This window comes from Heptranchias perlo, chromosome 23, assembly GCF_035084215.1.
Source record: "Heptranchias perlo isolate sHepPer1 chromosome 23, sHepPer1.hap1, whole genome shotgun sequence".
NCBI lineage: Eukaryota > Metazoa > Chordata > Chondrichthyes > Hexanchiformes > Hexanchidae > Heptranchias > Heptranchias perlo.
Window position 1 is genome coordinate 20,266,095 of NC_090347.1, and position 26,220 is coordinate 20,292,314.

The following is a 26,220-nucleotide window of genomic DNA, read 5'->3' on the forward strand; positions in this document are numbered from 1 at the left end:
CTGGCTAACCTTAATCAGCCAATTTGGACACATACTGCAGATGGGTTGCATTTCCACGGTTTACCAATGCACCCAGCCAGTGAAGTGTGTAGGGTGAGCATTGATCGGTGACAAAACTTTTTGTAAACTATTCAAGTGGTTTGAGGACATCTGTAGGTAATATCTATGTAGGTATTTTTTCCTCGTATGTCTGTTCAACATGTTCTGAAGATAGAGGAAAGCATTGACAATGAAGTTTGAAAAGGAAATGTGTGAGGCAGTGAAGTATCTATTTGCATTCTCTATCCTAAAAAGGTATTTTATTGATCCTTTTCTTTTTCGCATTGTCTGGCAAGTGCTTTCTCTCTTTTCCCCTTCCGCCAAAAGCGGCAGACAATTTGCACATCAGAATTTTTAAAAAAGATATCAGATAAAATTAGCTACATAATTAAATTAAGTTTTAAAAATAAAAGCTACCGATTTACAATTTCCATGGAAATCAAGGTGTCGGCCTTGATTCAGTGCTGGCACTCCTGCTTTTTGAGTTAGAAGGTTGTGGGTTCAAGCCCCACTCTCTAAAGACATGAGCGCATAATCTAAGCTAATACTTCAGTGCAGCATAAGGGAGTGTTGCGCTGTTGTGTTTCGGATGAATGTTAAATCGAGGACCCCTCTTCTCTCTCAGGTGGGCGTAAGAGATCCCATGGCACTATTTGAAGAAGACTAGGAGCGTTTTCCCAGTGTCTTGACTAATATTTACCCCATAACCAACATTACTTTTATATATAGAAGAAAGAGTATTTGCTCATTTATTTCATCGTTGTTTGTGGGACAGTGCCTTGTTCAAATTGACTGTTACATTTGCCTACATTACAACAGTGTACTTCAAAAGTACTTCATTGGCTCTGAAGCACTTTGGGATGTCCAGAGGCCATGAAAGGCACTATATAAATAGAAGTTTTTTCATTCCTTTCTAGTCTTTCCTTCAATCTGCATGTAATCATTGAATTCAAGCTTAAATCTATCACTGACACACCAAAAATACTTTCTTTTAAAAACTCAGTTTGACTTATTCAGTCACTGAATATAAAGAAGTAAAAACTTGATGTATGCATGTACTTCATGGCCATTACATTTAAGACTGTCGAATACAAGTTTCTGTGTCACACTTTATGGGGCAGTGGGGGATGGGGGGGATCTGGGAGGGGGGATGAAAATAAGATACAAAAATATTTGGAATGTCTAGGCAAACTGTTCAACAACAAAACATACTAGATCTAATGACTCTAGCCTCATAATTGACCAGCATATAAACTGACCCATTGTTAACTTGATATCAGGCAGACTTTGCATCTTAAAGGATATGCTTTTGCAGCAGGATAATATGTTGTTTTGCACGATATAACGTTCCTGCCCTTTATCCTCTGTTACCATGAGCAATGTCAGAGAATTCACTCGTGTGTATATATAAATGATGCTATCACAGCTTTCACACTTGGTTACAGATGCAAAACAGTCTTTAAATGTTGGGTTCTTTTCCTCTGCACTGCTAATAACTAGCACATTACAATCTGCGGACTTCCCTAACCAAGGAACAATTAAATTCTGAATGATCTGAATCTCTGTTTAGCAACAGAGATGGCAACAATTAGACTTTATGGCTTTGAAGGTACATGGATCCACCTTTGCAGAATAATGCCTTGTGAATCACATGATGTATTATTTCTCTTGTAAAACAGCATATGTCATTTAAAAGGAGCAATGCCACAGGGGATCTGCTAGCATTGTCTTGAGGATAGTAAATACCATTACAATTCACAATCTGAAAGAATTCTATATTCTGTAGAGATTGGACGATATGGCAGTGAGAGGTTTTAAGGGAAAAAACAATTTGTAACATGTTGGAAAATGCGACACAGTTGGTAAAGGATTACAGGTGTTAATTGCCGTAGGAATTTAATGACCTGCTGAAGTGCCGCTTGTGGTTAGATGCCATCTGAACCCCTTGCTGCTTTACTGCCTTGTTCTTCATTTTCTTTTCCATCTGGTATTGTTTGTCACGACTGGTAAGTGACTTGGTAACGATCCATTGTATTGCTTTCTTTTAAAGTAAGTTTTTCTTTTACAGTGCTGCTGTTGGGGTTGGCTTCTATGGAAACAGTGAAACGAATGATGGTGTCTACCAGCTTACCTACTCCATCTACAATGCTAATCACACACTTGCTGGAGTTGATAGCTTGGTAAGACAACTAGTTTTTACATCTACCTGGTAACTATTTTGTGTCAATATTCTTTCACGGAAAGTTTAATTTTTAAAAAAGAAACTAATGTATTGTAATAGATTTACTTGTGCTTCAGTATTTTCTGAGTGTTGTTATTATCTTGCACAATAAGTGCTACCATGAGTTTTTATTTATGCCTACAGTTATTGCAATTTCCTTACCTCCAAACTCAACAAATATGGGTTCCTTGTGCTGCCTTTGATACTAACCAGAACATATCTGTGCACCTTTTCGAAGATTACTGTATTTCTGGACTGTATGCATTACTGAATCTTCATTGTTCTTGTACATCAGTAGAATAATGGGTACTTTACAAAATAAGATTTCTATATATAACAATGCAAAGTAGAGAACATTTTGAAAGCTTTCAAATGTAAAATAAAATGGAAGAAAAAATACATTAGAATCTAACTTCAAGTTATCTCAAATTAAAATGTGTTGTTGCACTGAAAATGGCCACCGAATGATGATTTATTTCTCCTTCTCTCCCCTTCCAGTGTGCACATTCTCTCCCCTTGCTTGTGTGCTCTTTTTCTCCCTCTTCCCCTGCTGTCTCACTCTTGTACACATGAACTCTCTTACGCGTGCATCCTCTCCCTCCGCATTTGTGTGTGCCATCTCCCTCGTGCACACTCACGCACATTCTTGTGTGCAGACCTTCTCCTGTACATTCTTATTCTTGTGCACAATCTCGTAATGTCTTTTTCTTGGCATAGTTACTGTTGCCCCAGTTGGCAGCCAATATTGCTAAGAGCAAACAGGATTGTTTCTAATAGGGACAGGGCAATTAGATGTCGAACACGTGGCCTGCTGGGCAAAACAAACCTGCTAGTTACTTTTACCGAGCCCCCAAACTCGCGTTGTTTTTCTCCTAAGCACACAAAGCAATTGAAACTACAGATCAGCTTCAGCCGTGTAAATTTCCAGGGCTTGGAGTACTCGAAAGGACTTCTGCCAGATTGGTAAATTTTGTTTTTGCACGAATCAGTTCTCCAGCCTGGCAAGTTTAGAGCTGAGGCTGAAGCATTCCAGTTTTCAAGCTTTATGGGAGGGGGAAGATGTAAGAAGTGTGGGTGAGAATGGGGGGAATGACGAGCGGACTTATGCGTTTATGTGAATCTCACTATTTTTGATGTGTCTGGGGAATCTCGCTTTTTTTGTGTTTGGACGGTCTTGCTTTCTTTTCTAATAGGAAATTTTTGTTAATGGGAGTATGTGGATTTTCTTTCCATCCAGGGCTCATAGTTCTGTATAATCATGCCACCCACTCACAGGTTTGCAGATATGTATCTGGCCCACAACTCCAAAAGGTTGGACACCCCTTCCTTAAAGCAAAGCATTGACAGTGCTGTCAGAGACACGAATAGTCTATTTGAGAAGGGATGGTCCAGGATTCTTGGACCCACTGGGTATATTGGCAATAAATAAACAGTATTGCTTGTACAGGTCATTTGATATTGCTAGCATGCGTGGACCTTTTCTGACATTGTGGATCAGACTGTGACTTTTCTTCAAAGTTATTCACCATGACTGTTCACTGAGCATTGCTCAAAGCAACCCGATGTGTTCAAATTTTGCACATACAAAGTTATCTGTTAGTGAATCTGCTTTATAAAATGGGTGGACACACAAGGAAGAAGTGGTTCTTCAGTGTAAATGGGTTAAGACAATCCTAGGAGTTAATTGTGCCTTACATATAGTGATAGAGCCACCTTATGTGTTACAGTGGTATATTTATTTCATGGTGCCTAAAAAAAATACCCAGAGTATTTAAAATGTCTATGGAGACATTCAACTTCTTAGTTTCAAAAACGATGGAGAGTGGGTAATTGTAACTTTAGTTCAGTGCTGCTAAAGGAACTGGTGTTATGCAACTTTGCCAACTTAATACACGTAGTTTTATGTGGTGTAATCTTTACTCCAATGATCACTTCAGTTTTATTTATCAATTTTACTTATCCTTGGAGAGGATAAAACCCCTGGTCCAGATGGATTGCATCCACACATATTAAAAGAAGTTAGGGAATAGATAGCAGAGGCACTATAGATATAATATGTGTGTGTGTGTCATTGGAAAGGGAGATAGAACCAGACAGGGCACCATACACTTATTAGCTTAATGTCGATGTTATTGTCGATATAATGAAATCCTCACTCAAAGATGTACTAGAAAAACATCTAGAAACCGAAAATATAATAAAGAATAGTCTGCACAGATTTCAAAGGGGAAGGTCATGCTCGACCAACCTTACTGAATTCTTTGAAGAAATAACAGAAAGGGTAGACAAGGGTAATGCAGTAGATGAAATATATTTGGATTTTCAAAAGGCCTGCCAGAAGGTACCACATAGTAGGCTCATGGCTGAGGTCAGAGCATGTGGGGTCAGGGGACAAGTATGAGAATGGATAGCAAACAGAGAGTAGGGGTTAAAGGTAGCCTAGTGGTTATATTACTGGACTAGTAATCCGGAGTTATGAGTTCAAATCCCGCCACGGCAGCTGGGTAATTTAAATTCAATTAATTAAATAAAATCTGGAATAAAAAAAATTAGTATCAGCAATGGTGGCCATGAAACTACCGGATTGACGTTAAAAACCCATCTGGTTCACTAATGTCCTTTTAGTGAAGGAAACCTGCCGTCCTTACCTGGTCTGGCCCATATGTGTCTCCAGACCCACAGCAATGTGGTTGATTCTTAATCGCCCTCTGAAATGGCCTAGCAAGCCACTCAGTTCTCCAATCTCACTTTTTAAAAAAAAGTCATAATAAGAATAAAACAGGATGGACCACCCGGCATAGGACCACTAGGCACCGGACTCGACAAAGACAAACCAAGCCCAGTCGACCCTGCAAAGTCTCCTCACCAACATCTGGGGATTTGTGCCAAATTTGGGAGAGCTGTCCCACAGACTAGTCAAGCAACAGCCTGACATAGCCATACTCACAGAATCATACCTTTCAGCCAACGTCCCAGACTCTTCCATCACCATCCCTGGGTATGTCCTGTCCCACCGGCAGGACAGACTGACCAGAGGTGGCGGTACAGTGATATACAGTCAGGAGGGAGTGGCCCTGGGAGTCCTCAACATTGACTCCGAACCCCATGAAATCACATGACATCAGGTTAAACATGGGCAAGGAAACCTCCTGCTGATTCATCAGCTGAGGGAGGGTGGTAGGTGGTAATCAGTCCTCCTCCATGTTGAACACCACTTGGAGGAAGCACTGAGGGTATCAAGGGCACAGAATGTACTCTGGGTGGGGGACTTCAATGTCAACCACCAAGAGTGGCTCGGTAGCACCACAACTAACCGAGCTGGCCGAGTCCTGAAGGACATAACTGCCAGACTTGGCCTGCAGCAGGTGGTGAGCGAACCAACACGAGGGGAAAAACCGACTTGACCTCATCCTCACCAATCTACCTGTCACAGTTGCATCTATCCATGACAGTATTGATAGGATGAACACCGTACAGTCCTCGTGAAAACCAAGTCCCCGTACCATCCAACATGTTGTGTAGCACTAACATCGTGCGATATGGGATAGATTCAGAACAGATCTAGCAACTCAAAACATGGCATCCAATAGGTGCTGTGGGCCATCAGCAGCAGCAGAATTGTATTCCAGCACAATCTGTAACCTCAAGGCCCAGTATATTCCTCACTCTACCATTACTAACAAGCCAGGGGATCAACCTTGGTTCAATGAGGAGTGTAGAAGAGCATGCCAGGAGCAGCACCAAGCGTACCTAAAAATGAGGTGCCAACCTGGTGAAGCTACAACTCAGGACTACATACATGCTCAACAGCGGAAGCAACATGCTATAGACAGAGCTAAGCGATTCCACAACCAACGGATCAGATCAAAGCTCTGCAGTCCTGCCACATCCAGTCGTGATTGGTGGTGGACAATTAAACAACTAACAGGAGGAGTAACGGGATGGAAACATCCCCATCCTCAATGATGGCAGAGTCCTGCATGTGAATGCAAAAGACAAGGCTGAAGCGTTTGCAACCATCTTCAGCCAGAAGTGCCGAGTGGATGATCCATCTCTGCCTCCTCCCGATATCCCCACCATCACAGAAACCAGTCTTCAGCCAATTTGATTCACTCCACGAATGCACTGGATACAACAAAGGCTTATGGGCCCCGACAACATCCCAGCTGTAGTGCTGAAGACTTGTACTCCAGAACTAGCCGTGCCTCTGGCCAAACTGTTCCAGTACAGCTACAACACTGGCATCTACCCGACAATGTGGAAAATTGCCCAGGTATGTCCTGTCCACAGAAAGCAGGACAAATCCAATCTGGTCAATTACCGCCCCATCAGTCTACTCTCAATCATCAGCAAAGTGATGGAAAGTGTCGTCGACAGTGCTATCAAACGGCACTTACTCACCAATAATCTGCTCACCGATGCTCAGTTTGGGTTCCGCCAGGACCACTCGGCTCCAGACCTCATTACAGCCTTGGTCCAAATATGGACAAAAGAGCTGAATTCCAGAGGTGAGGGGAGAGTGACTGCCCTTGACATCAAGGCAGCATTTGACCGAGTGTGGCATCAAGGAGCCCCAGTAAAATTGAAGTCAATGGGAATCAGGGGGAAAACTCTCCAGTGGCTGGAGTCATACCTAGCACAAAGGAAGATGGTAGTGGTTGTTGGAGGCCAATCATCTCAGCCCCAGGACATTGCTGCAGGAGTTCCTCAGTGCAGTGTCCTTGGCCCAACCATCTTCAGCTGCTTCATCAATGACCTTCCCTCCATCATAAGTTCAGAAATGGGGATGTTTGCTGATGATTGCACAGTGTTCAGTTCCATTTGCAACCCCTCAAATAATGAAGCAGTCCGTGCCCGCATGCAGCAAGACCTGGACAACATCGAAGCTTGGGCTGATAAGTGGCAAGTAACATTCGTGCCAGACCAGCGCCGGGCAATGACCATCTCCAACAAGAGAGAGTCTAACCACCTCCCCTTGACATTCAACGGCATTACCATTGCCGAATACCCCATCATCAACATGCTGCGGGTCACCATTGGCTAGAAACTTAACTGGACCAGCCACATCAATACTGTGGCTACAAGAGCAGGTCAGAGGCTGGGTATTCTGCGGCGAGTGACTCACCTCCTGTGTCCCCAAAGCCTTTCCACCATCTACAAGGCACAAGTCAGGAGTGTGATGGAATACTCTCCACTTGCCTGGATTAGTGCAGCTCCAACAACACTCAAGAAGCTTGACACCATCCAGAACAAAGCAGCCTGCTTTATTGGCACTCCATCCACCACCCTAAACATTCACTCCCTTCACCACCGGCGCACCGTGGCTGCAGTGTGTACCATCCACAGGATGCACTGCAGCAACTCGCCAAGGCTTTTTTGACAGCACCTCCCAAACCCGTGACCTCTACCACCTAGAAGGACAAGGGCAGCAGGCACATGGGAACAACACCACCTGCACGTTCCCCTCCAAGTCACACACCATCCCGACTTGGGAATGTATCGCCGTTCCTTCATCGTTGCTGGATCAAAATCTAGGAACTCCCTTCCTAACAGCACTGTGGGAGAACCTTCACCAAACGGACTGCAGCGGTTCGAGAAGGCGGCTCACCGCCACCTTCTCAAGGGCATTTAGGGATGGGCAATAAATGCTGGCCTCACCAGCGACGCCCACATCCCATGAACGAATAAAACAAAAGTTAGGGGTTAAAGGTAGTTACTCAGACTGGCAAAAGGTGGGATGTGGTGTTCCACAAGGATTGGTGCTGGAACCACTGTTGTTCACCAGAAAGCCTAGAGGAGTATAAAAAGTGCAGGGGTGAAATTAAAAGGAAATTAGGAAAGCAAAGGGAGGGCGTGAAAGAATATTGACAAGTAAAATCAAGGAAAATCCAAAGATGTTTTATCAATACATTAAGAGCAAGAGGATAACTTAGGAAAGAGTAGGGCCAATTGGAGACCAAAAAGGTAACCTATGTGTGGAGGCAGAAGATATTATGGTTCTTAATGAATACTTTGCGTTTGCCTTCACAAAAGAGAGGGACGATGCAGACATTGTAGTTAAGGAAGAGGAGTCTGAAATATTGGGTGGGATCAACTAGTGATGGAGGAAGTATTAAGGGGATTAGCACCTTTGAAAGTAGATAAATCACCAGGGCTGGATGAAATCTTCCCAGGCTGTTAAAAGAAGCAAGGGAGGAGATAGCAGAGGCTCTGACCATGATTTTCCAATCCTCACTGGATACAGGCCTGGTGCCGGAGAATTGGAGGACGATAACATTGTACCTTTGTTTAAAAAGGGAGCCATGAATAGACTGAGTAATTACAGGCCAGTCAGTCTAACCTCGGTGGTGGGCAAATTATTGGAATCAATTCTGAGGGACAGGATAAACCGTCACTTAGAAAGGCATGGAGTAATCAAGGACAGTCAGCGCAGATTTGTTAAGGGAAGGTCGTGTCTGATTAACTTGATTGAATTTTTTGAGGAGGTAACAAGGAGGGTCGATGAGGATAGTGCATTTGATGTAGTCTGCACAGATTTTAGCAAGGCTTTTGACAAGGTCCCACATGGCAGACTGGTCAAAAAAGTACAAGCCCATGGGTTCCAAGGGAGAGTGGCAAGTTGGATCCAAAATTTAACTCAGTGGCAGGAAGCAAAGGGTGATGGTCGACGGGTGTTTTTGTGACTGGAAGGCTGTTTCCAGTGGGGTTCTGCAAGGCTCGTACTAGATCCCTTGCTTTTTGTGATATATATTAATGATTTGGATTTAAATGTAGGGGGCATGATTAAGAAATTTGCAGATGATTCAAAAATTGGCCGTGTGGTTGATGGTGAGATGGAAAGCTGTAGACTGCAGGAAGATATCAATGGACTGGCCAGGTGGGCAGAAAAGTGGCAAATGGAATTCAATCCAGAAAAGTGTGAGGTAATGTATTTGGGGAGGGCAAACAAGGCAAGGGAGTACACAATAAATGGGAGGATACTGAAAGGTATAAAGGAAGTGAGGGACTTTGGAGTGCATGTCCACAGATCCCTGAAGGTAGCAGGACAGGTAGATAAGGTGGTTAAGAAGGCATATGGAAAACTTTCCTTTATTAGCTGAGGCATAGAATATAAGAGCAGGGAGGTTATGCTGGAACTGTATAAAATACTGGTTAGACCACAGCTTGAGTACTGTGTACAGTTCTGATCACCACATTACAGGAAGGATGTAATTGCACAAGAGAGAGTACAGAGGAGATTTCCGAGGATGTTGCCAGGACTGGAGAATTTTAACTATGAGGAAAGATTGGGTAGGCTGGGGTTGTTGTTGTTGGAACAGAGGAGGCTGATAGGTGATTTAATTGAGGTGTACTAAATTATGAGCAGCCTGGATAGAGAGGATAGGAAGGACCTATTTCCCTTAGCAGAGAGGTCAATAACCAGGGGACATAGATTTAAAGTGATTGGTGGAAGGATTAGAGGAGAGCTGAGGAAAATTTTTTTCACCCAGAGGGTGGTAGGGTTCTGGAACTCCCTGCCTGAAAGGGTGGTAGAGGTAGAAACCCTCAACTCATTTAAAAGGTACCTGGATGTACACCTGATGGTCCGTAGCCTTGTAGGTCACGGCACAAGTGCTGGGAAGTAGGATTAGGGTGGTTCATTTTCGGCCTGTGCAGACACGATGGGCCGAATGGCCTCCTTCTGTGCTGTAAATTTTCTATGATTTACATAAAGTATTTAGAATCGGAAATACAATTTTAAAATTTACAAATGACACCAAATTGGGGGTTACAATTAATACTCTGGATGACTGCGATAAAATACAGGAAGATATTAAACTTGCAGAATGGCTGTGTAATTGGCAAATGAATTTCAATATAGATTAGTGTGAGATATTACATTTTGGTAGGAAGAATAAGGATGCCACATACTCCTTGGAAAGTAAGAGTCCAAATGGGGTACAGGAGCAGAGGAAACTGGGGGTACAGATACATAAATCACAAAGTAGCTACACAGGTTAATAAGGCCATTTTTTTTTTAAAGAAAGCAAACCAAGCACTTGGGTTCATTTCTAGAGAAATAGAATTGAAAAGCAGAGAACTTATGTTAAACTTGTATAGAACCTTAGTTAGATCACCCTTGGAATACTGTGAACATTCTGGTGTCCATGTTATAAAGGATAGAGGGGCACTGGAGAAGATGCAAAAAAAAATTTACGGGGATGATACCAGAACTGAGGTTATAACTATCAGGAAAGATTGAACAGGCTGGAGCTCTTTTCTCTAGAAAAGAGAAGACTGAGGCGTGACCTGATAGAGGTCTTTAAGATTATGAAAGGGTTTGATAGGGTAGGCGTAGAGAAGGTGTTTCCACTTGAAAAGAAGACCAGAACTCAGGACCATAAATATAAGATAGTCACTAATAAATCCAGTAGGGAATTCAGGAGAAACTTCTGGTTGGAATGTGGAACTTGCTACCACAAGGAGTAGTTGAGGTGACTAGCATAGATACACTTAAGGGGAAGCTAGATAAACACATGAGAGAGAAAGGAATAGAAGGATATGCTGTTGGCTTAGATGAAGTAAGGAGGGAGGAGGCTGGTATGGAGCATAAACACCAGCATGGACCTATTGGGCCAAATGGTCTGTTTTGGTGCTGTACATTCTATGTAATGTATGTAGATTTAATTTTCCAATTAAGTTTCAATATTAATTCAATTTTGAAGCACGAAGTAAATTTTCTTAAGCTTGGTTTTGAACTGTGGTATTCTTTGCAGTGCAGTGTTTCCTTTCTAGAAATTGTAAAATAGTAAATTCATTGAATTGATAACTTTTAAGGTTTGGGTTTTAAAAAAAGCACCTTTTGACAGAGCTAGTACAAAATGAGCTGATTTAAATCAGAAAAATATGTGATTCATTTCCTGGCAATTGTTGAACAAAGAAAACTTCACATGAATTTGAATAGATATTGAGGAAATTGTGGTAAATGTTTACAAGTGAATTCAGTTGTAAATGTATTCAGAATCTGTATTTGACATCCTGTACTGCAGTACAAAGGTGCTTTTATACTTTTTGCTATCTTGGTCTGGGTCAGACGACCTCTGCAGCCCTCCCACCCCATTTATACTGCTGCATTGTTCCACTTTGTTGTGTTGGTCTGTCGAAGACTAATTCAGAGGCTGACTGGGTACACCACATTGCAACCCAATTGTATCCAGTGATTGGGCCAGTGTTTAATAGCTTTTGTACCAATTGTTTTATATCCCGCACATCCACCACAGTGATACAGGGGTCTGCACAGTGATTTTAAAAAATATATGAAACCTGAATTAACAGTAGCACTTTGCTTTCAGGATCATCTTGTTTGCAACACCCATTTATGGATTGTGCGCTACAATAGAAACTGTAAATCGCATTTATTTGGCTCCATCCTCATGGTCCCATCCCCCCTCTACCAGAGACGCACTAAAACCCAACAACAATTGATTAAGATAAAGAATCTTCGTTGATTCTATGGGATTCGGAAAGCCAGTGGAACTTGGCAAGGGTAGGAGTGATGGGACGTGGACTTTAGTGTAGGTCTGGACATGGTGTGCGGCGTTCTGGATGATTGTAGTTTATTAACGATAGAAGTGGGAATGCTGGCGATGAGTGCATTGAAATGTATCAGGGAGGTAATAAAAGGATAGATTAGGGTTCCAACGGCAAAGGGGGAGAAGGAGGGACAGATGGCAGACCATGTTGTGAGGTGAAAGAAAGTGGTCTTGGTGCCAGGTTAGGTTTGGGAGAAGAAGCTGATCTTGGGTTTGAGCAATGCAGTAAGTCTGAGATAGTAGATGGAGAGAGAGTGAGTGAATGAGTCAAGGCTGGAGGCGCATAAATGTTTGTGGGAACTTGAAGATGATGGCTTTGATTTTGCCTACTTTTTAAGCTGGAGGAAGTTTTAGCTTATCCAGATATAATGTAGGATAGTAAGATGCTATAGATTTAATATCAGTACAAACAGCAATCTCCTGCTGTTATACTATAGGTGCTCGCAGGGGTGAGGTACATTAAACCTTGTTACCTCACACCTGGCAGGGGTGAGGCATATTCTCAGTGGTCAATTTTACCAGAAATCGGGAACAGCCTTGTGCACCGGTGTTCCTCTTAGAGCAAAACCATGGGTGCGCAGTACGTGCAATGTACTTCAACCAGTAACAAATGCCTAAATCTATAATCTGGTATAAATCTATTCGTCTGAAAAGGGTTGAACTAGCAGCAGTGATTACATAAACAAACAGTGTTTTATATGTACCATGATAATTTTTGTGATTCTATAGTATCCTCCACTGTTATAGTAGACCTGGCACATCACTGCTTAATGGTCAGACTGCCTCTTCGAGCAGCTTCCATTGGAAGTGGATAATGTGTGACAGTTTTGGATTATAAGTGACAGTTTTGGATTTGGCAGTGTGTAGTAAAAAAAAATGGTGCTGCATTGACAGAGATAAAACTGAATTCAGCACCAAGTTTTTGGTAGAACAGGATTAGTTGATATTGAGAGGAAAATAATTATTCCATAGCAGATTTAATTCACGTTTTAAGTTGCTGTCATGTATGTATTTTCAACCTCAAGCTGAACTACTGTATTCAGCTTCTGGAGGAAAATAAATCACTTGGGATTCTAAGAAGTGAGTCAGAATTATAGTAAATCTCCTGCAGGGCCAGTTAAGATCTCCGATTCCTCCTCTCTTACCCCTCCCTCTCCCCCACCATCACCAGCACAAAATCCTTTGTAGCTTTTTTTTAGAACTTAATCTTATGATTGTGTAAGTTGCTGGTGTCCAGTATTCTGGTGCCACGAAGAACCTTTTGTTAGATACCAGTTCATTTTAATATAATATTGACTGCCTGATGGGGATTTTTCCTCTGGGTTTGTCATGTGCAGAGTTTGATATTTTCTTAAATAAAATTTCCTAAATTTAATGAGATTTCTTGTGTTTATTTGTTTGGAGGGTTGGATGGTGGTTGAAGAGTAAATAAATCCAATGGTGGGGCAGGAGACAGATTACTTACACGTTCTGCATTAGGTATTGTGTGTCCATTTTTATCCTGTTTATATAAGTGCCCAAACAAAAATTTGAAGTGGGTTATATGGGCTTATTAGAGAGTTTCCATTTTTACAAAATACTAGGATAAACTCTGTGGGGAGGGATGGGCATTAAGAAGAAAAAGTTCCAACTGTATAGAATATTCTGTCCAAATTGATGAGACAGCATTTCCTTTAGAAGTGTGATAAAATGGATTCCTAGTCTCAAAACGTGTCTGTAAATGGATCTGTGGAACAGACTGGATTGCTCAGGAACCTTATTGGCCATAAAGGATGGCAAAGGAGATACTCACTTTCTTTTTGAGGTGGGAACCTGGCTTTAACTTCGTTTCTCCCCATCAAAGTACAGAAGGTTAAACTCATGATGCTGTCAAGCTTTCTGCCTGCATATAGCTGACAGGAAAGACTTTCATTCTGTTAATGGTGTGCAATGCCAATCACATTTTCCTGTGTGTGAATGCTAGATTTCGAGAAAGTTGATGTGACACGGTTGTCATGTGAGAATCCACTATACCAGCCGTCGTACCATTGTATTGGGGTGATGTTTTGTGATCAGGGCTATCGCCTGCAGGTATAATGAGACCATGGTCAATGTGAGTAGCGTGGGCACTTGTCCCAAATGAGTGCATGCATCCATGAGAGGAGCAGACGTGGTGTCCCTTCAAATGAAGTACTTAGGGTGGTGGAGGTAGCACTGTCTGCTTCTGTCACTTGGCTCCATACAGACTGAACCACCACCTTAGAGGACTTAGTGCCCAACAGTTTTAATCTTCTGGTGCTCAGTTCTGTCAAGAGGACCTTCACCGGTGCATCTGAGAATCTGGGAACCCGTCCAGTTGTTGATGCCCTGAGGCTGCTGCGCTGTCAGGTACTTTGGCCGCTGCTATCTGCAGCTCTCCAGAAACACATGCCGTTTAATTGTCTGCAACATTTTAAACGCTGTGGGCCCGAATTGTCCCCTCTCCCGGCAGCAGTAAAACTACCAGGAGCAGTATTATTGCTCCAAACTCACCTCTGGTACATAATGAGGGTTCCCGGAAGGTTAGCAGTTGAGTTATGAGTGGGCAGTAGTCCCACTCTGCTGCTAACCTGTCAACAGGAGGCTAATCTAGCACAAAAAGTCTCCAGTTTGGAAAGAAATATGATTGGTACTTGTATTCATTTCTCGACCCCTTTTTCTTGCAAACTACCACTCCATCTGCAACCTTCCTTTCCTCTTCAAACTTGAACGTGTTGTTACCTCCCAAACCATGCTCATTGTTCCTGCCACTCCACGTTTGAATCTCTCCACAGGTTTCCGTTCCTCTCACAGCACCGCATGGCCCTAATGAAACTCACAAATGACATCCTCTGTGACTGTGTCCATTGTGCATTATCTCTCCTCAACTTCTCTGCAGCTTTTAACGTGGAGACCATGGCACCCTCTTCCAAAGCCTATCCTGCATTTTGCAGCTCAGTGGACTGCCCCTGCTTCGTTCCATTCTCATCCATTTGTAACCAGAACATCTCCTCCAGTAATGGCTTTTTTTCTGCTCCTGCCCTGTTACCTCCGGAACCCCCAAGGATTTATCCTTGCCCCGCCCCCCCCTTCCTCATCAACATGCTGCCCCTTGGCGACATCATCTGCAGACATGGGGTCAGCATGCACATATACCCTGACGATGCCCAGCTCTACCTCTCCACCAACCCTCAAGACTGCTTGACCGATATCCAGTCTTGGATGAGCTGCAACTTCCTCCAGTTAAACATCGGGAAGACTTAAGCCATCTTCTTCTGCCCCCGCCACAAACTTCATGCTACTGATTCCACCACTCCCTGGCTATTGTCTCAGGCTGAACCAGACTGTGCAATTTCAATGTCCTATTTAACCCCCAGCTGAACTTCCGATTCCATATACTCTCCATCACAAAAATCGCCTCCGCGCCTGCCATTGAAAACTCCATGCCTTTGTTAGTTCCAGCCTCTATTATTCCAATGCTTTTCTGTCCAGCCTTCCATCCTGCACCCTTTGTAAATTTCAGCTCATCCAAAACTCATATCCTTTCCTTACCCCCGTCCTTGTTGAGCAACATTGGCTCCCATTTCCCCAGTGCTTCTAATTTAAAATTCTCACCTTTATGTATAAATTTCTTTATGGCATTGCTCTTCCCTATGTCTGTAACTTACGTAAGCCCTCCCCCAAAGTCTCTTTTCCTCCAACTCTGGCCTCTTGTGCCTCCCTCCTTCTTCCCACTCTCCCTCATCCATCGGACCACCATTGGCACACATGCTGTCACCCATCTAGACCCCACACTCTGGAATTCCCTTCCTAAACCCCACCGCCTCTCCACCTCCCTCTCTTTTAAGGCCCTGTTGTAAAACCCACCAATTTGACCAAGCTTTTGGTTACCCCACCAAGTAACTAGTTCAAGTAATTCAAGTAGACGGCCCACCACCACCTTCTCGGGGCAACTGGAGATGGGCAATAACTTTCACTTTCCGAGAATGAATTAATAAAAAGCCTGCCAATCTCCCAACAGACTGCCAGTAGCATCTGAAATTATTCTAGGTCTCTCAAATACTAAATACAGCCATGGTTACAGTCTCTCAATAGTACCAGTGTCTTGTTCGAAAACAGCTAAGCTGTTCGATACCCCAGTGAGGCTTGTCCATGGGGAAACCGGGCAAGAGCAATTGAGCTGCTAATCAAGCGGATGAGGGACAGGGCAGCAGTCCACCACCCATCTGATGTAATTGATTTAAAAACTTTGCTTCCTAAATTGGAGGTAGTGTAATTGATTTTAAAAACTTAATTTCCTGAATAGAATGTACCACAGCCATAATCTCACACCCTGGGTTATTTTCAGCTATTGTGTGAATGCTTCCCTGATTGCTCAGTTCCCTAATGTGCTCAGTTTATCCAATGAACAGCTGAGACACACAGAACAAAAAGGTCCTGAGTCTGAGCCCTGATATGTGCGGGATTAGTTGATTTTAGCTAGTGATGATGGGGACATTGCAATTCACCTTGGCATCCTTGGATTAGAGAGGGGAGGATTAGCCAGGATTCTTGTTCTATTTAGTGACCCTGCTGGATGTTTATATGCATGAACATTGGATGAGAAATGATTACGGTTGTTATTTCTTTACCAAATGCATCACCTCATACTGACATTGAATTCCATGTGCCACTTCTTAGCCCATTTTCCCATCTTATCAATGTCCCTTTCTGAAGTATTCTAAAGAATTAACTGTACTTCCTATTTTGATATCATCTGCAAATTTTGGCACCACTCCCTCTAAGCCTATATCCCAGTCATTAATATCGTAAGCAGAAGTGGCTCTAGAACAGCCCCACCCGCTTTCAACCACTTTGAAAAACTGCCCTTAACTCCTACTTTCTGCTTTTTCTCTTCTAACCAATTTTGAATCCAGTTTCCACCCCCCCAGATCCATACACCGTAACCTTCTCTAGTAATCTCCCCTGTGGTACCCAGTCATGTGCTTTCCTAAAGTCCATGTACACTACATCCACTCCATTGCCTCCATCAATCATGTATGTTACCTCCTCATAGAATTCTGAGGTTTGCCAAGCACAATCGTCCCTTTTCAAATCCATTGCTAGTTACTTCTAATTATTTTCTCTCTATCGAGATGCGTGGCAATTTCAGCCTTAACTGGAGATTCTAAAATTTTCCCTTAGATGATAAACTAACTAGCCTGTAACTATCTGGATTAGCTCGATCTTTTTAAAGTTGGGTACCACATTGGCCACTATCCAGTCCTCTGACACACATCCAAACCCAAAAGACGCCTGAAAAATAATTTCTAGGGCCTCAGCAATTCCTGCCTCACCTCCCTCAGGATCCTAGGATGTATCCCATCAGGTGCTGGTGCTTTATGTTCCTTTAGCCTAACTAATTTATCTGAAAGTTTTCTTTTATCCATAATAATATAGCTCATCTTGCTTTCCACCCTTTCAGGATTCACCTCATCCCTGATATCCTTCTCTTCAGTAGAGTCTGATGTAAAGTACTTATTAAATACCTCTGCCATTTTTTTGATCACCTCTACAAATTGACAATCCTCTCTTCTCAGGGTTCCAACTGCCATTTAACAATTCTCATTTTACAGATGTACATGAAAAATACTGTTACTTTTGAAGGCTGTTGATTTTTTTTTTATCCCTCTTAGCCTACCTTAGCCTGCTCATATCTTCTTTTATTTTCTCATAATCTCCTTTTAGTGTTTTCAGTATTTTTAGAGTTCTTATAGACGCTCTTCAATTTTAATTGGTTTTTAACTTCTTTATTATCTTTGGCGGCTTAAAAGTATTAATAGTTTCCTTTTTAACGGAATATATTTTTTCTGTACCTCTTTTAAAAAAAATCCCACTGTTGCTCTGCAGTCCTGTGTGCCAATTTCTTCTTCCACCTCACCTCAACTAGGTTGCTTTTCATGTTTCTATAAACTACTCTAATCCAACCTGCTGTTCCAGTTTTTGCACTGACTTTTCCCCTTTCTAGTTGTATCCGAAATCATATTATATTATGGTCACGACTCCCTAAGTACTCACCTACATTTAGCTTGTCTACCTAATCTATTTCATTATTCATAACCAGACCTAGGAACACCTTTGCCCTTGTAAGCCTGCTAACGTATTGCTTGGGGAAGGAGTCCTGTACATATTTTAGGAATTCCATTTCCTTTTCTCGATTTACTCCCTTTGTATCCCAATTGATAAGTGAAATATCTGAGTTAAACCCAAGAATGTAACACATTGAAAAATCTGTTAGTTGGATTTTTAATGATTTAAAATATGTATTTCACCAATTGGTGCAAAAAATGCTGAAATTAACAGCAGTGGGTCAAAAGTCTTACCTGAAGTTAGTGAAAACTTGCCTTTATAGATCTGAATTGTGTGTTTTTTCAAAGAAATTTTAATTAGGCCACTTTTGAAAGTTGTTTGAATTTCAGAGGCAAAATAATAACTGAATACATCTTGGCTGCTAATTTCAGCCTTTTACATCCATCTACTGATTGATTTAATCTCTTTGTAAGATTGCTGTACCGTGCACCCATATCCAGTGAGACCCGAGGTGAGACTGCTCTAATTTTGATTGAGACTAAATGTCTATCTGCAAGAAGACCCTCGTGCCATCTGTCAGGCTGGGTCCCCAAGGTGAAAGAATGTAATCTGATTGTCCTCCACCTGCTTAAGAATCATCTGTTGAAGTAAATTGGGCTGAAAATGTGATTGCACCAATTTGTTTTAGCTGAAGAGCTGGAGTAATTAATTTAAAAAATTTCTTAAGACTGCATCTGATTTTTTGTTTAGGTCTCTGGGACGATGAGTAATATGAATGTCGGTCTGAAGCAACATATAGCAAGGCTCGATGAGATCTTTGCACAAAGAGGGGAGTTTATTCAGACACTGAAGTTCATGCAGCAGATGGCTGATAAAATCATTTCGCAGCTCTCTGGCCTCCCAACATGGCATGATATAAATTTGAATGTGGCAGGAATAGCTGATAATATCAACTACATTGAATATTACAGGTAAGGACTGGCATGGATATTAATCACACTGAAATAAACTAACACTATCAAGATTTTTTATGAACCACAGTTATTTCTGATTAAGTCATCGTATTGGATTAGCTTCATATGGAAGCTACAGATTAAATTAATAAAGACTATTAGTTCAGTGCATTGGGTAATGGCTATCATGTACTCTGGCTATGGAAGAAAATTGTTCTTCAGGTTTCCTGTAGTTTGAATAGTGGTAGTTATGCAGCATCGGCACTGTTCATGCTATTAAAACAGTCCATCCATGATGCAATAGTACAGCTTTGTGACCTTTTAAATAAACTCCACTCGTCGATATGCCGCCCATGAGTTCAATATTTTTGTGGACATGAAATACAGATCAATAGGTCAATTTAGGCTAACAGAATGCCACATAGATAACATTGACTTATATTTATTCAACAGTACTTGCATAATCATTGTCTTCCTGCACTCGGTCATTTGTGCAACATTTGTTTCATTAAAGAAAAGTAAAAGGGAATTGATCAGTTTAGGGTGTGTAACTGTTTAGATGAGAGGGGTGTAATTGAATTCTCAACTAGGTTTGATGTATAGAGTTAGGTTGTGTTGCAAAATAATACAATCTGATTTAACTATGCTCATTTGCTAGGTCTTCTGTTGCTGTCACATGCATTCCTTCCCACCTGACATCGTCTCTTCTGGAGCTACATTCCCTGGAAAGCCTCAGCCCTTGCCTCCCATTCACTTCCCAACCTTTCTCTTCTGTGACCAGCCTCTCTTCCTTAACTGGCCTTAGCGCTCACTTAGAACTTGCTCATATTTCTTTTTTCCTCTCCCCTTGCTGCTGTAAATGTAGTATATGAATTGTGATCCATATAATGTCACATGGCACTCATTCAACAATGTATAAGAGGTACATACAGTACATTTAGATAGTATGTATAAGTGGGATGGCAGCACAGGAAAACCGAATTGGAGCATCGTGCAGGGCATGGGCATTAGTTTGAATCCACTGTTCTGTTTGGGTAGGTACGGAAGCTGGGGGTGGGAGGGGGGGGGGGACTGGTGGTTCTTTCACTCTCTGCATGCCTAGGGTGGGGAAGTAAATGAGAGAAGGGATGGTGAGTAAAAGCGCAGTAAGGGTCCTCCTACATTTTTGTTACTTTTCCAGCTCTGGATGCAGTCTCTCATTTATTTGGAATGCCATTAGTTCCACAGGTATTTTGACCACATTTTCAGTGGGAAGGGCACGGTCGGGGTTTGACGTACTTGGCATGTGAGTTTCTGTTCTATGGGTGGGCTAAAGACTAAACAAGCAGGTGCTCTAGCCTGAGAGGATAGTGAGACTTCCTGGGGTGAATGGAAAGGAAAATTGCGAGAGGTGTATAATCATAGAATTGTAGAACCGTAGAAAGGTTACAGCACGGAAGGAGGCCATCGAATCCACGCCGGCTGTATGGAAGAGCAATCCAGCTAGTCCCACTCCCCCGCCTTATCCCCGTAGCCCTGCAAATTTTTTCCTTTCAGGAACTTATCCAGTTCCCTTTTGAAGGCCGTGATTGAATCTGCCTCCACCACCCCCTCGGGCAGTGCATTCCAGATCCTAACCACTCGCTGTGTAAAAACGTTTTCCCTCCTGTCACCTTTGGTTCTTTTGCCAATCACCTTAAATCTATGTCCTCTGGTCCTTGACCCTTCTGCCAATGGGAACAGTTTCTCTCTATCTACTCTGTCTAGTCCCTTCATGATTTTGAATACCTCTATCAAATCTCCTCGCATCCATCTCTGTTCCAAGGAGAACAACCCCAGCTTCTCCAGTCTATCCGCGTAACTGAAGTCTCTCATCCCCAGAATCATTCTCGTAAATCTCTTCTGCACCCTCTCTAAGGCTTTCACATCTTTCCGAAAGTGTGCGGTGCCCAGAACTGGACACACTACTCCAATTGTGGCCGAACCAGTGTTTTATAAAGGATCATCATGACTTCCATACTTTTGTTCTCTATGCCTCTATTTATAAAGCCCAGGATCCCGTATGCTTTTTTAATCGCTTTCTCAACCTGCTCTGCCACCTTCAACGATTTGTGCCCGTATACCCCGAGATCTCTCTGTTCCTGTACCCCTTTTAGAGTTGTGCTCTCTAGTTTATATTGCCTCTCCTCGTTCTTCCTACCGAATTGTATTACTTCACATTTTTCTGCATTAAATTTCATCTGCCACATGTCCGCCCATGCCACCAGCCTGTCTATATCCTCTTGAAGTCTATCACTATCCTCCTCATTGTTTACTACCCTTCCAAGTTTTGTGTCATCTGAAAATTTTGAAATTGTGCCATGTACACCCAAGTCCAAGTCATTAATATATATCAAGAAAAGCAGTGGTCCCAGCACTGACCCCTGGGGAACACCACTGTACACCTCCCTTCAGTCCGAAAAACAACGAAAATAACGAGCAGTCGATCTGATACCACATGTTTTACACTATCGGCAAAAGTTATAATTATCCCCTATGGCTCTTGTTACCTCTAGTCATTCTATTCAGAAAGTTGGAAGCGGTGACATCATCAGAAGTTGTCGAATAATGTCTCCTTTTGACCACATTCTTTCAGCACGCACCTAGTGGAGTGGTATGTTACAGATTCTGAGTGGATTGAGGTGTACATGTAAAATTTGATTTCATATTCTGCAGTAGATGGAGGTAAGGTAACTAGTTCCCCCCCCCCCCCCCCCACCACCACCCCCTCACCAAGTCCTCTGTTGGAGGGGGGGGAAGAAGCAAACCTTCAGTGTTGTTTGTTGTCATGGAGATGAATGTGGAGTAGAGAGGAGAAGTGCCTCTGGAGCTGTTCCAGGCTCCAGAAGATCACTTCAGGAGTTATCTATTTGCATCAGATCGACTATGGTGGGATTCTGGATGTATCAGGTAGTCATTTTGGGTATGTGGAATTTGCTAGCTAGCTGGTCATGATTTTAACTTTATGAAGCAATTTGCCAGTTTTGATAATGCCCATTTGATATCTAGCCTTGAATCCACTTGTAGTAAGTGCTTGTTCTGCAACAGTGTGGAGGCGTAGACATGCCCAAGGTACTCGTTGAGGTGTAGACTTCTCACCAAACTCCATAAGTTACAAAATAGAAACAGGCCATTCGGCCCAACCAGTCAGTGTTGGTGTTTACCCTCCATGCAAGCAAATAGTCCTAATCACATTTACCCACTCTGTTCCTACATCTCTTTTCCTTCATCAATCAATCCAACTGTTTTGAATAAAGGTAGCAAGTTGAGATGGTGTGGCAGGACATTATGTCCTGTCATATAGGTACTGCCTTCCCCCATGATTATTGGAAGAGGTGGAAAGGTCAGATATGCTTTGGCATATTTCATATTGTGACCTGAAAAATGTTCTTTTCATATTGGAAGGTAGCTTCCAGAAAATGGTTTGAAGATTTTGTGCAGGTTCGTGTATTTTAAAAGTTCCTGTGGTAGATTTGTTGTGAAGGAGGTGAAATGTGGGTATTGGGGCTATCATTCAACAAATTACTTGGAATCAAATCTTTTCAGTTTAAAAATCATTTGTTCTATTAAGTGCTGCCATATTCTCCAAACATAATGCATTACCTTCTTTGAGTTTATGTCATTAAATGTGTTTGTGTGGAAATCCAACGAATTGGTATCCTAGCTGTAGCCAAATGATTAGTATGAGCAGCCGTGCTAAGCTAGCATCAGCAGTTCCAAGTACTTTTGTTTTAGATGACCTTTAATTTTGTTCAAATCTCAATAGAGTTATTAGGTTGGAAGTAATGCATTTCAGTCAATTGGGGCCGGACTGGGAATGGTGGGGGGAAGGTGGGGGGTAGCGAAAGAACTAACACCGAGATAGAATTTAAATGGAAATGTTTACATGCAATTCAACTGCTTTTTCTTCCACTGAATTCTTTTATATTTACCTGAAGAATAGTGTAAGTAAATGATCTAAGTGGTTAGAGTTTGACTCCTATTCAGGATTGCAAGTCTGATTTTTCTTAGGCTGCTTGCCGCATGCGTTCAATTGCACTGGAGTGGGTGAAGTCGATCATTAGCTTGTACCACTGAGTTGTAAAATGGCCCTTTTGGGTGGGGGGGGGTGGTGATCGGGGGTGGTTACAAGAAAGGAAAGTGTTGGAGAAGTGAGCAGAACGTGAGGAGCTGATTGCATTTCATTTCTTGCTGAATGATTATGGAGCAATTGATGGCAGTTTACAGCAGTCTGCGGCCAGACCATCTGATAACGGAGGAAACCATGGGGACGATGATGCCTGCGGGGAAAAGAAAAGTATTTGAAGAGAAGATTGGCTGAGATTGTGACTTTGTTTCCTCTATATTCTATGCTATTTGTGTATTGGGAAGGATTTTTTTGTTGTTGCTAATCCTGGGATCATTTCTTAGTATTTGTTTGATAATTGACATCACAGATTTACAGAAATGTGCACAGCTGAGGAAAATCAGAATTTTTGAAACAACCAATTCTTTATGGTGTAGCAGCAGATTTTTGGATGCAACATCACAGTCTGAAAAACAAAGTAGCAAGCAACAACGAGGGCAAAATTGAGATTTTGAACTACTGCAGAGCACATTCCTATTGCTTTTATGGTTCAAAGCTCTTCACTGGCCCTCTTTGTTCCCTCCCCCATCCTTTTCAGAAATGCAGATGTACAGTCGTTCTGTATGATGGTCTGCTCAGCATTACGTGGACCCTATGGATCATGAAATTATCATGTTGCTTCCTGAATGATTGGGTCTGTTGTGCCAGGAATTGAGATATATCGTGTTGCAGTTTAGAATAACCTCCATATTCTATTTTATTCGGAATTTATAGTTTACCAATATTGTAACAATTTTTAAATTGCTGTCTGTGATTCTGGGAGAACTGTCTTGTGTTTTTCTGCTTGGGAGAAGGGGTGAAATAAACATGCTATTTGGCTTGGGAATAACTGCATCCATTAACCATGAAGCTTAAATACTGTGACTTTGGATTTTTATTTTCTTCTCTGATGTGTCTTAACTATTTCTGGGGAAGCATGTATTGTGGAAGTTTTCTCGCTTGACAAGATGATGTTGGAGACGATTGCCTGCATCAGCTGATCTGGCAATGAGTCAGACAAAGCATGGAGGACAAACAGGCAGTTGTTTGTGTTCTTTCTGTACAGTACATTGTTATCTCAAAGCTTCATCAGTAGGGTTTTAACAACCTGTTCCTACAGTTTGTGGTGTTGAAAGCTATTTTGATTGACTATTTCGATCAATTATGGACAAAATCTGGCTACCTTCCCTAGTACAAGCCTGGATCAAAGGGAAGAGAGAGAGATGGGATTAGCTGCATATGTTGTTCAGTTCCTTTCTCCTCGTACTGCTATATGGGCAGAGGTTGCGGGGATTTTGTGAAGCATCTTTCTCACAAAGCTTTTGATAGAATCGTACAACACAGAAGGAGAAGGAGGCCATTCAGCCCATCGTACCTGTGCCGGCTCTTTGAAAAAGCTATCCAATTAGTCCCGCACCCCCACTCTTGCCTCAGAGCCATGCAAATTTTTTCTTTTCAAGTATGTATGCAATTATGTGGTCCAAGTACACTGCAGGGTGCTGCTGTAGCTTCAGGACCTTTATTCTTTTGGAACTGTTTTAAAATACTGTATTTTAAAAAATATATATATATCAAGTATTCTATTATTTTATTCATTTGGGTCATTGATCCATTTCGATCCTGCATTATTTCTGTCCCTTAATAAAAAATGAATTTGTTTTAGCCGGAGCCAAACGATCTGTCAGCATGTTGATGCATCCTGCCAATGTCAAGAAGATCAGGAAGTCACGGTGTATAGCCAGCACCATTTCCGATGTACACACCGATGATAACGCTTGGACACATTGAAATGGGCGGTAGTAAATATCGGGTGGATTTTATAACGGGCAACTGATCCGCAATGTCAGTTATCCACTAAGGCGGCAATTTGAAAATGTAACCCATTCATCCTAGATACTTGATGCACAAGGTGAAGTATTACTTCAGGAAGCACCCACTTTCAAGTTGAGCACAAGTTTATAAAAGTGCCTTGAAGTAACCCAAATTCTAATGCTGTTCACAATCAATTGTTTTTTTGTTTAAGTTTGCCCTCACTCCACCTCGATTTAATATTGGAGACTCGATGGCGGTTCTGACATTGCTGGCACAGTGGACTTATTCCACAGGGTCCTTCCTTGCGTTCCAGAATGGGCCGCTGGGACTTTGGCATGGGTTGTTTCTTCTCAGGATGTGGGTATTGCTGACCAGGCTGGCATTTTTTTGCCCATTCCTAGTAGCCCTTGAGAAGGTGGTGGCGGGCTGCCTTGTTGAAATTCTACAGTTCTTAGTACCACTTTAATAAAACTGAGTGCATTGCTTGGCCAGTTAAGAGTGAGCCATGTTGATGTAGGACTGGGGTCACATATAGGTCAGACCAGGTAAGGATGGCAGCTTTCTTTCACTAAAGTGAACCAGTTGGATTTTTACAACAATCCAACAGCTTCAAGGTCACCTTTTGCTGATACCAATTTTTATTGCCAAATTTTAAAAACTGAATTCAAATTCTGAAACTGCAATGTTGGGATTTGAACTCACATTCTCTGAACTACGATGCTACCGACCTTTGTTCTGACCCTCATCTGGAGCTTTGTCTGTGGTGGTGGAATCGGTGCTAGTCATTTCCTGTTAACAAATTTCTCCATCCAGGCCTTGGTATCTTCCCTTAATGTGGAAAGGCACTACAGGTAACTGTACGATACAGTGAGATTCATTGAGCAGAAGGGGAAGAAAGTTTGTGGGAGCAGTTGAGTATTTTGGGTGGGAGGAAATGGTGCTACTGTAGCTCTCGTGGCACAGTTTGCATGGTGACTTGGTCATGGGTCATGATTCTATTATCTCCAAAATCGCAGGCTGAGTGACATTGCCCAGTTGGCGCTGAATTTTAGCTGGGTTTAATGCATGGTTCAGATCCACTGAGAGCTCATTTGAGTCTGCCTGAATGCCTTTTGTTTATGATAGATTAGGTGAACAGATGATGTGGAAGGAGTATAGTTGAGACGGATGGAGGAAATATTGTCGTTCACAAGAACCAGTACACTAAGGCAGGATAATTATAATGAAAATCATCTCCAAAGTATTTAAGATATGACTCTTGTTGAAATATTCAAGGGCTGCTTTATCGTCCTAAAGAATCTTGAGATGAAATCTCCACAAGAGGCTGGATCTGAAGGTATGCAGCATCTCTGCAGTGGTGCAGTCCATTATTATCAATGTAATGCTATTGAAGTGTCAATTTGGCTCAGTGGTGGCACTTTCCTCTCTGATACA

The 26,220-nt window shown here is 42.2% G+C and overlaps 1 protein-coding gene across 1 annotated transcript in view; it reads left to right on the forward strand.

Moving 5' to 3' along the window:
- Window positions 1-26,220, forward strand: part of ttyh2 (tweety family member 2) — a 122,484-nt gene that overhangs the window by 48,107 nt on the left and 48,157 nt on the right. The window contains exons 3-4 of the mRNA XM_068004143.1: window positions 2,108-2,219; window positions 18,649-18,869. Coding sequence (XP_067860244.1) covers window positions 2,108-2,219; window positions 18,649-18,869 — 333 coding nt within the window. The remainder of the gene's footprint in view (window positions 1-2,107; window positions 2,220-18,648; window positions 18,870-26,220) is intronic.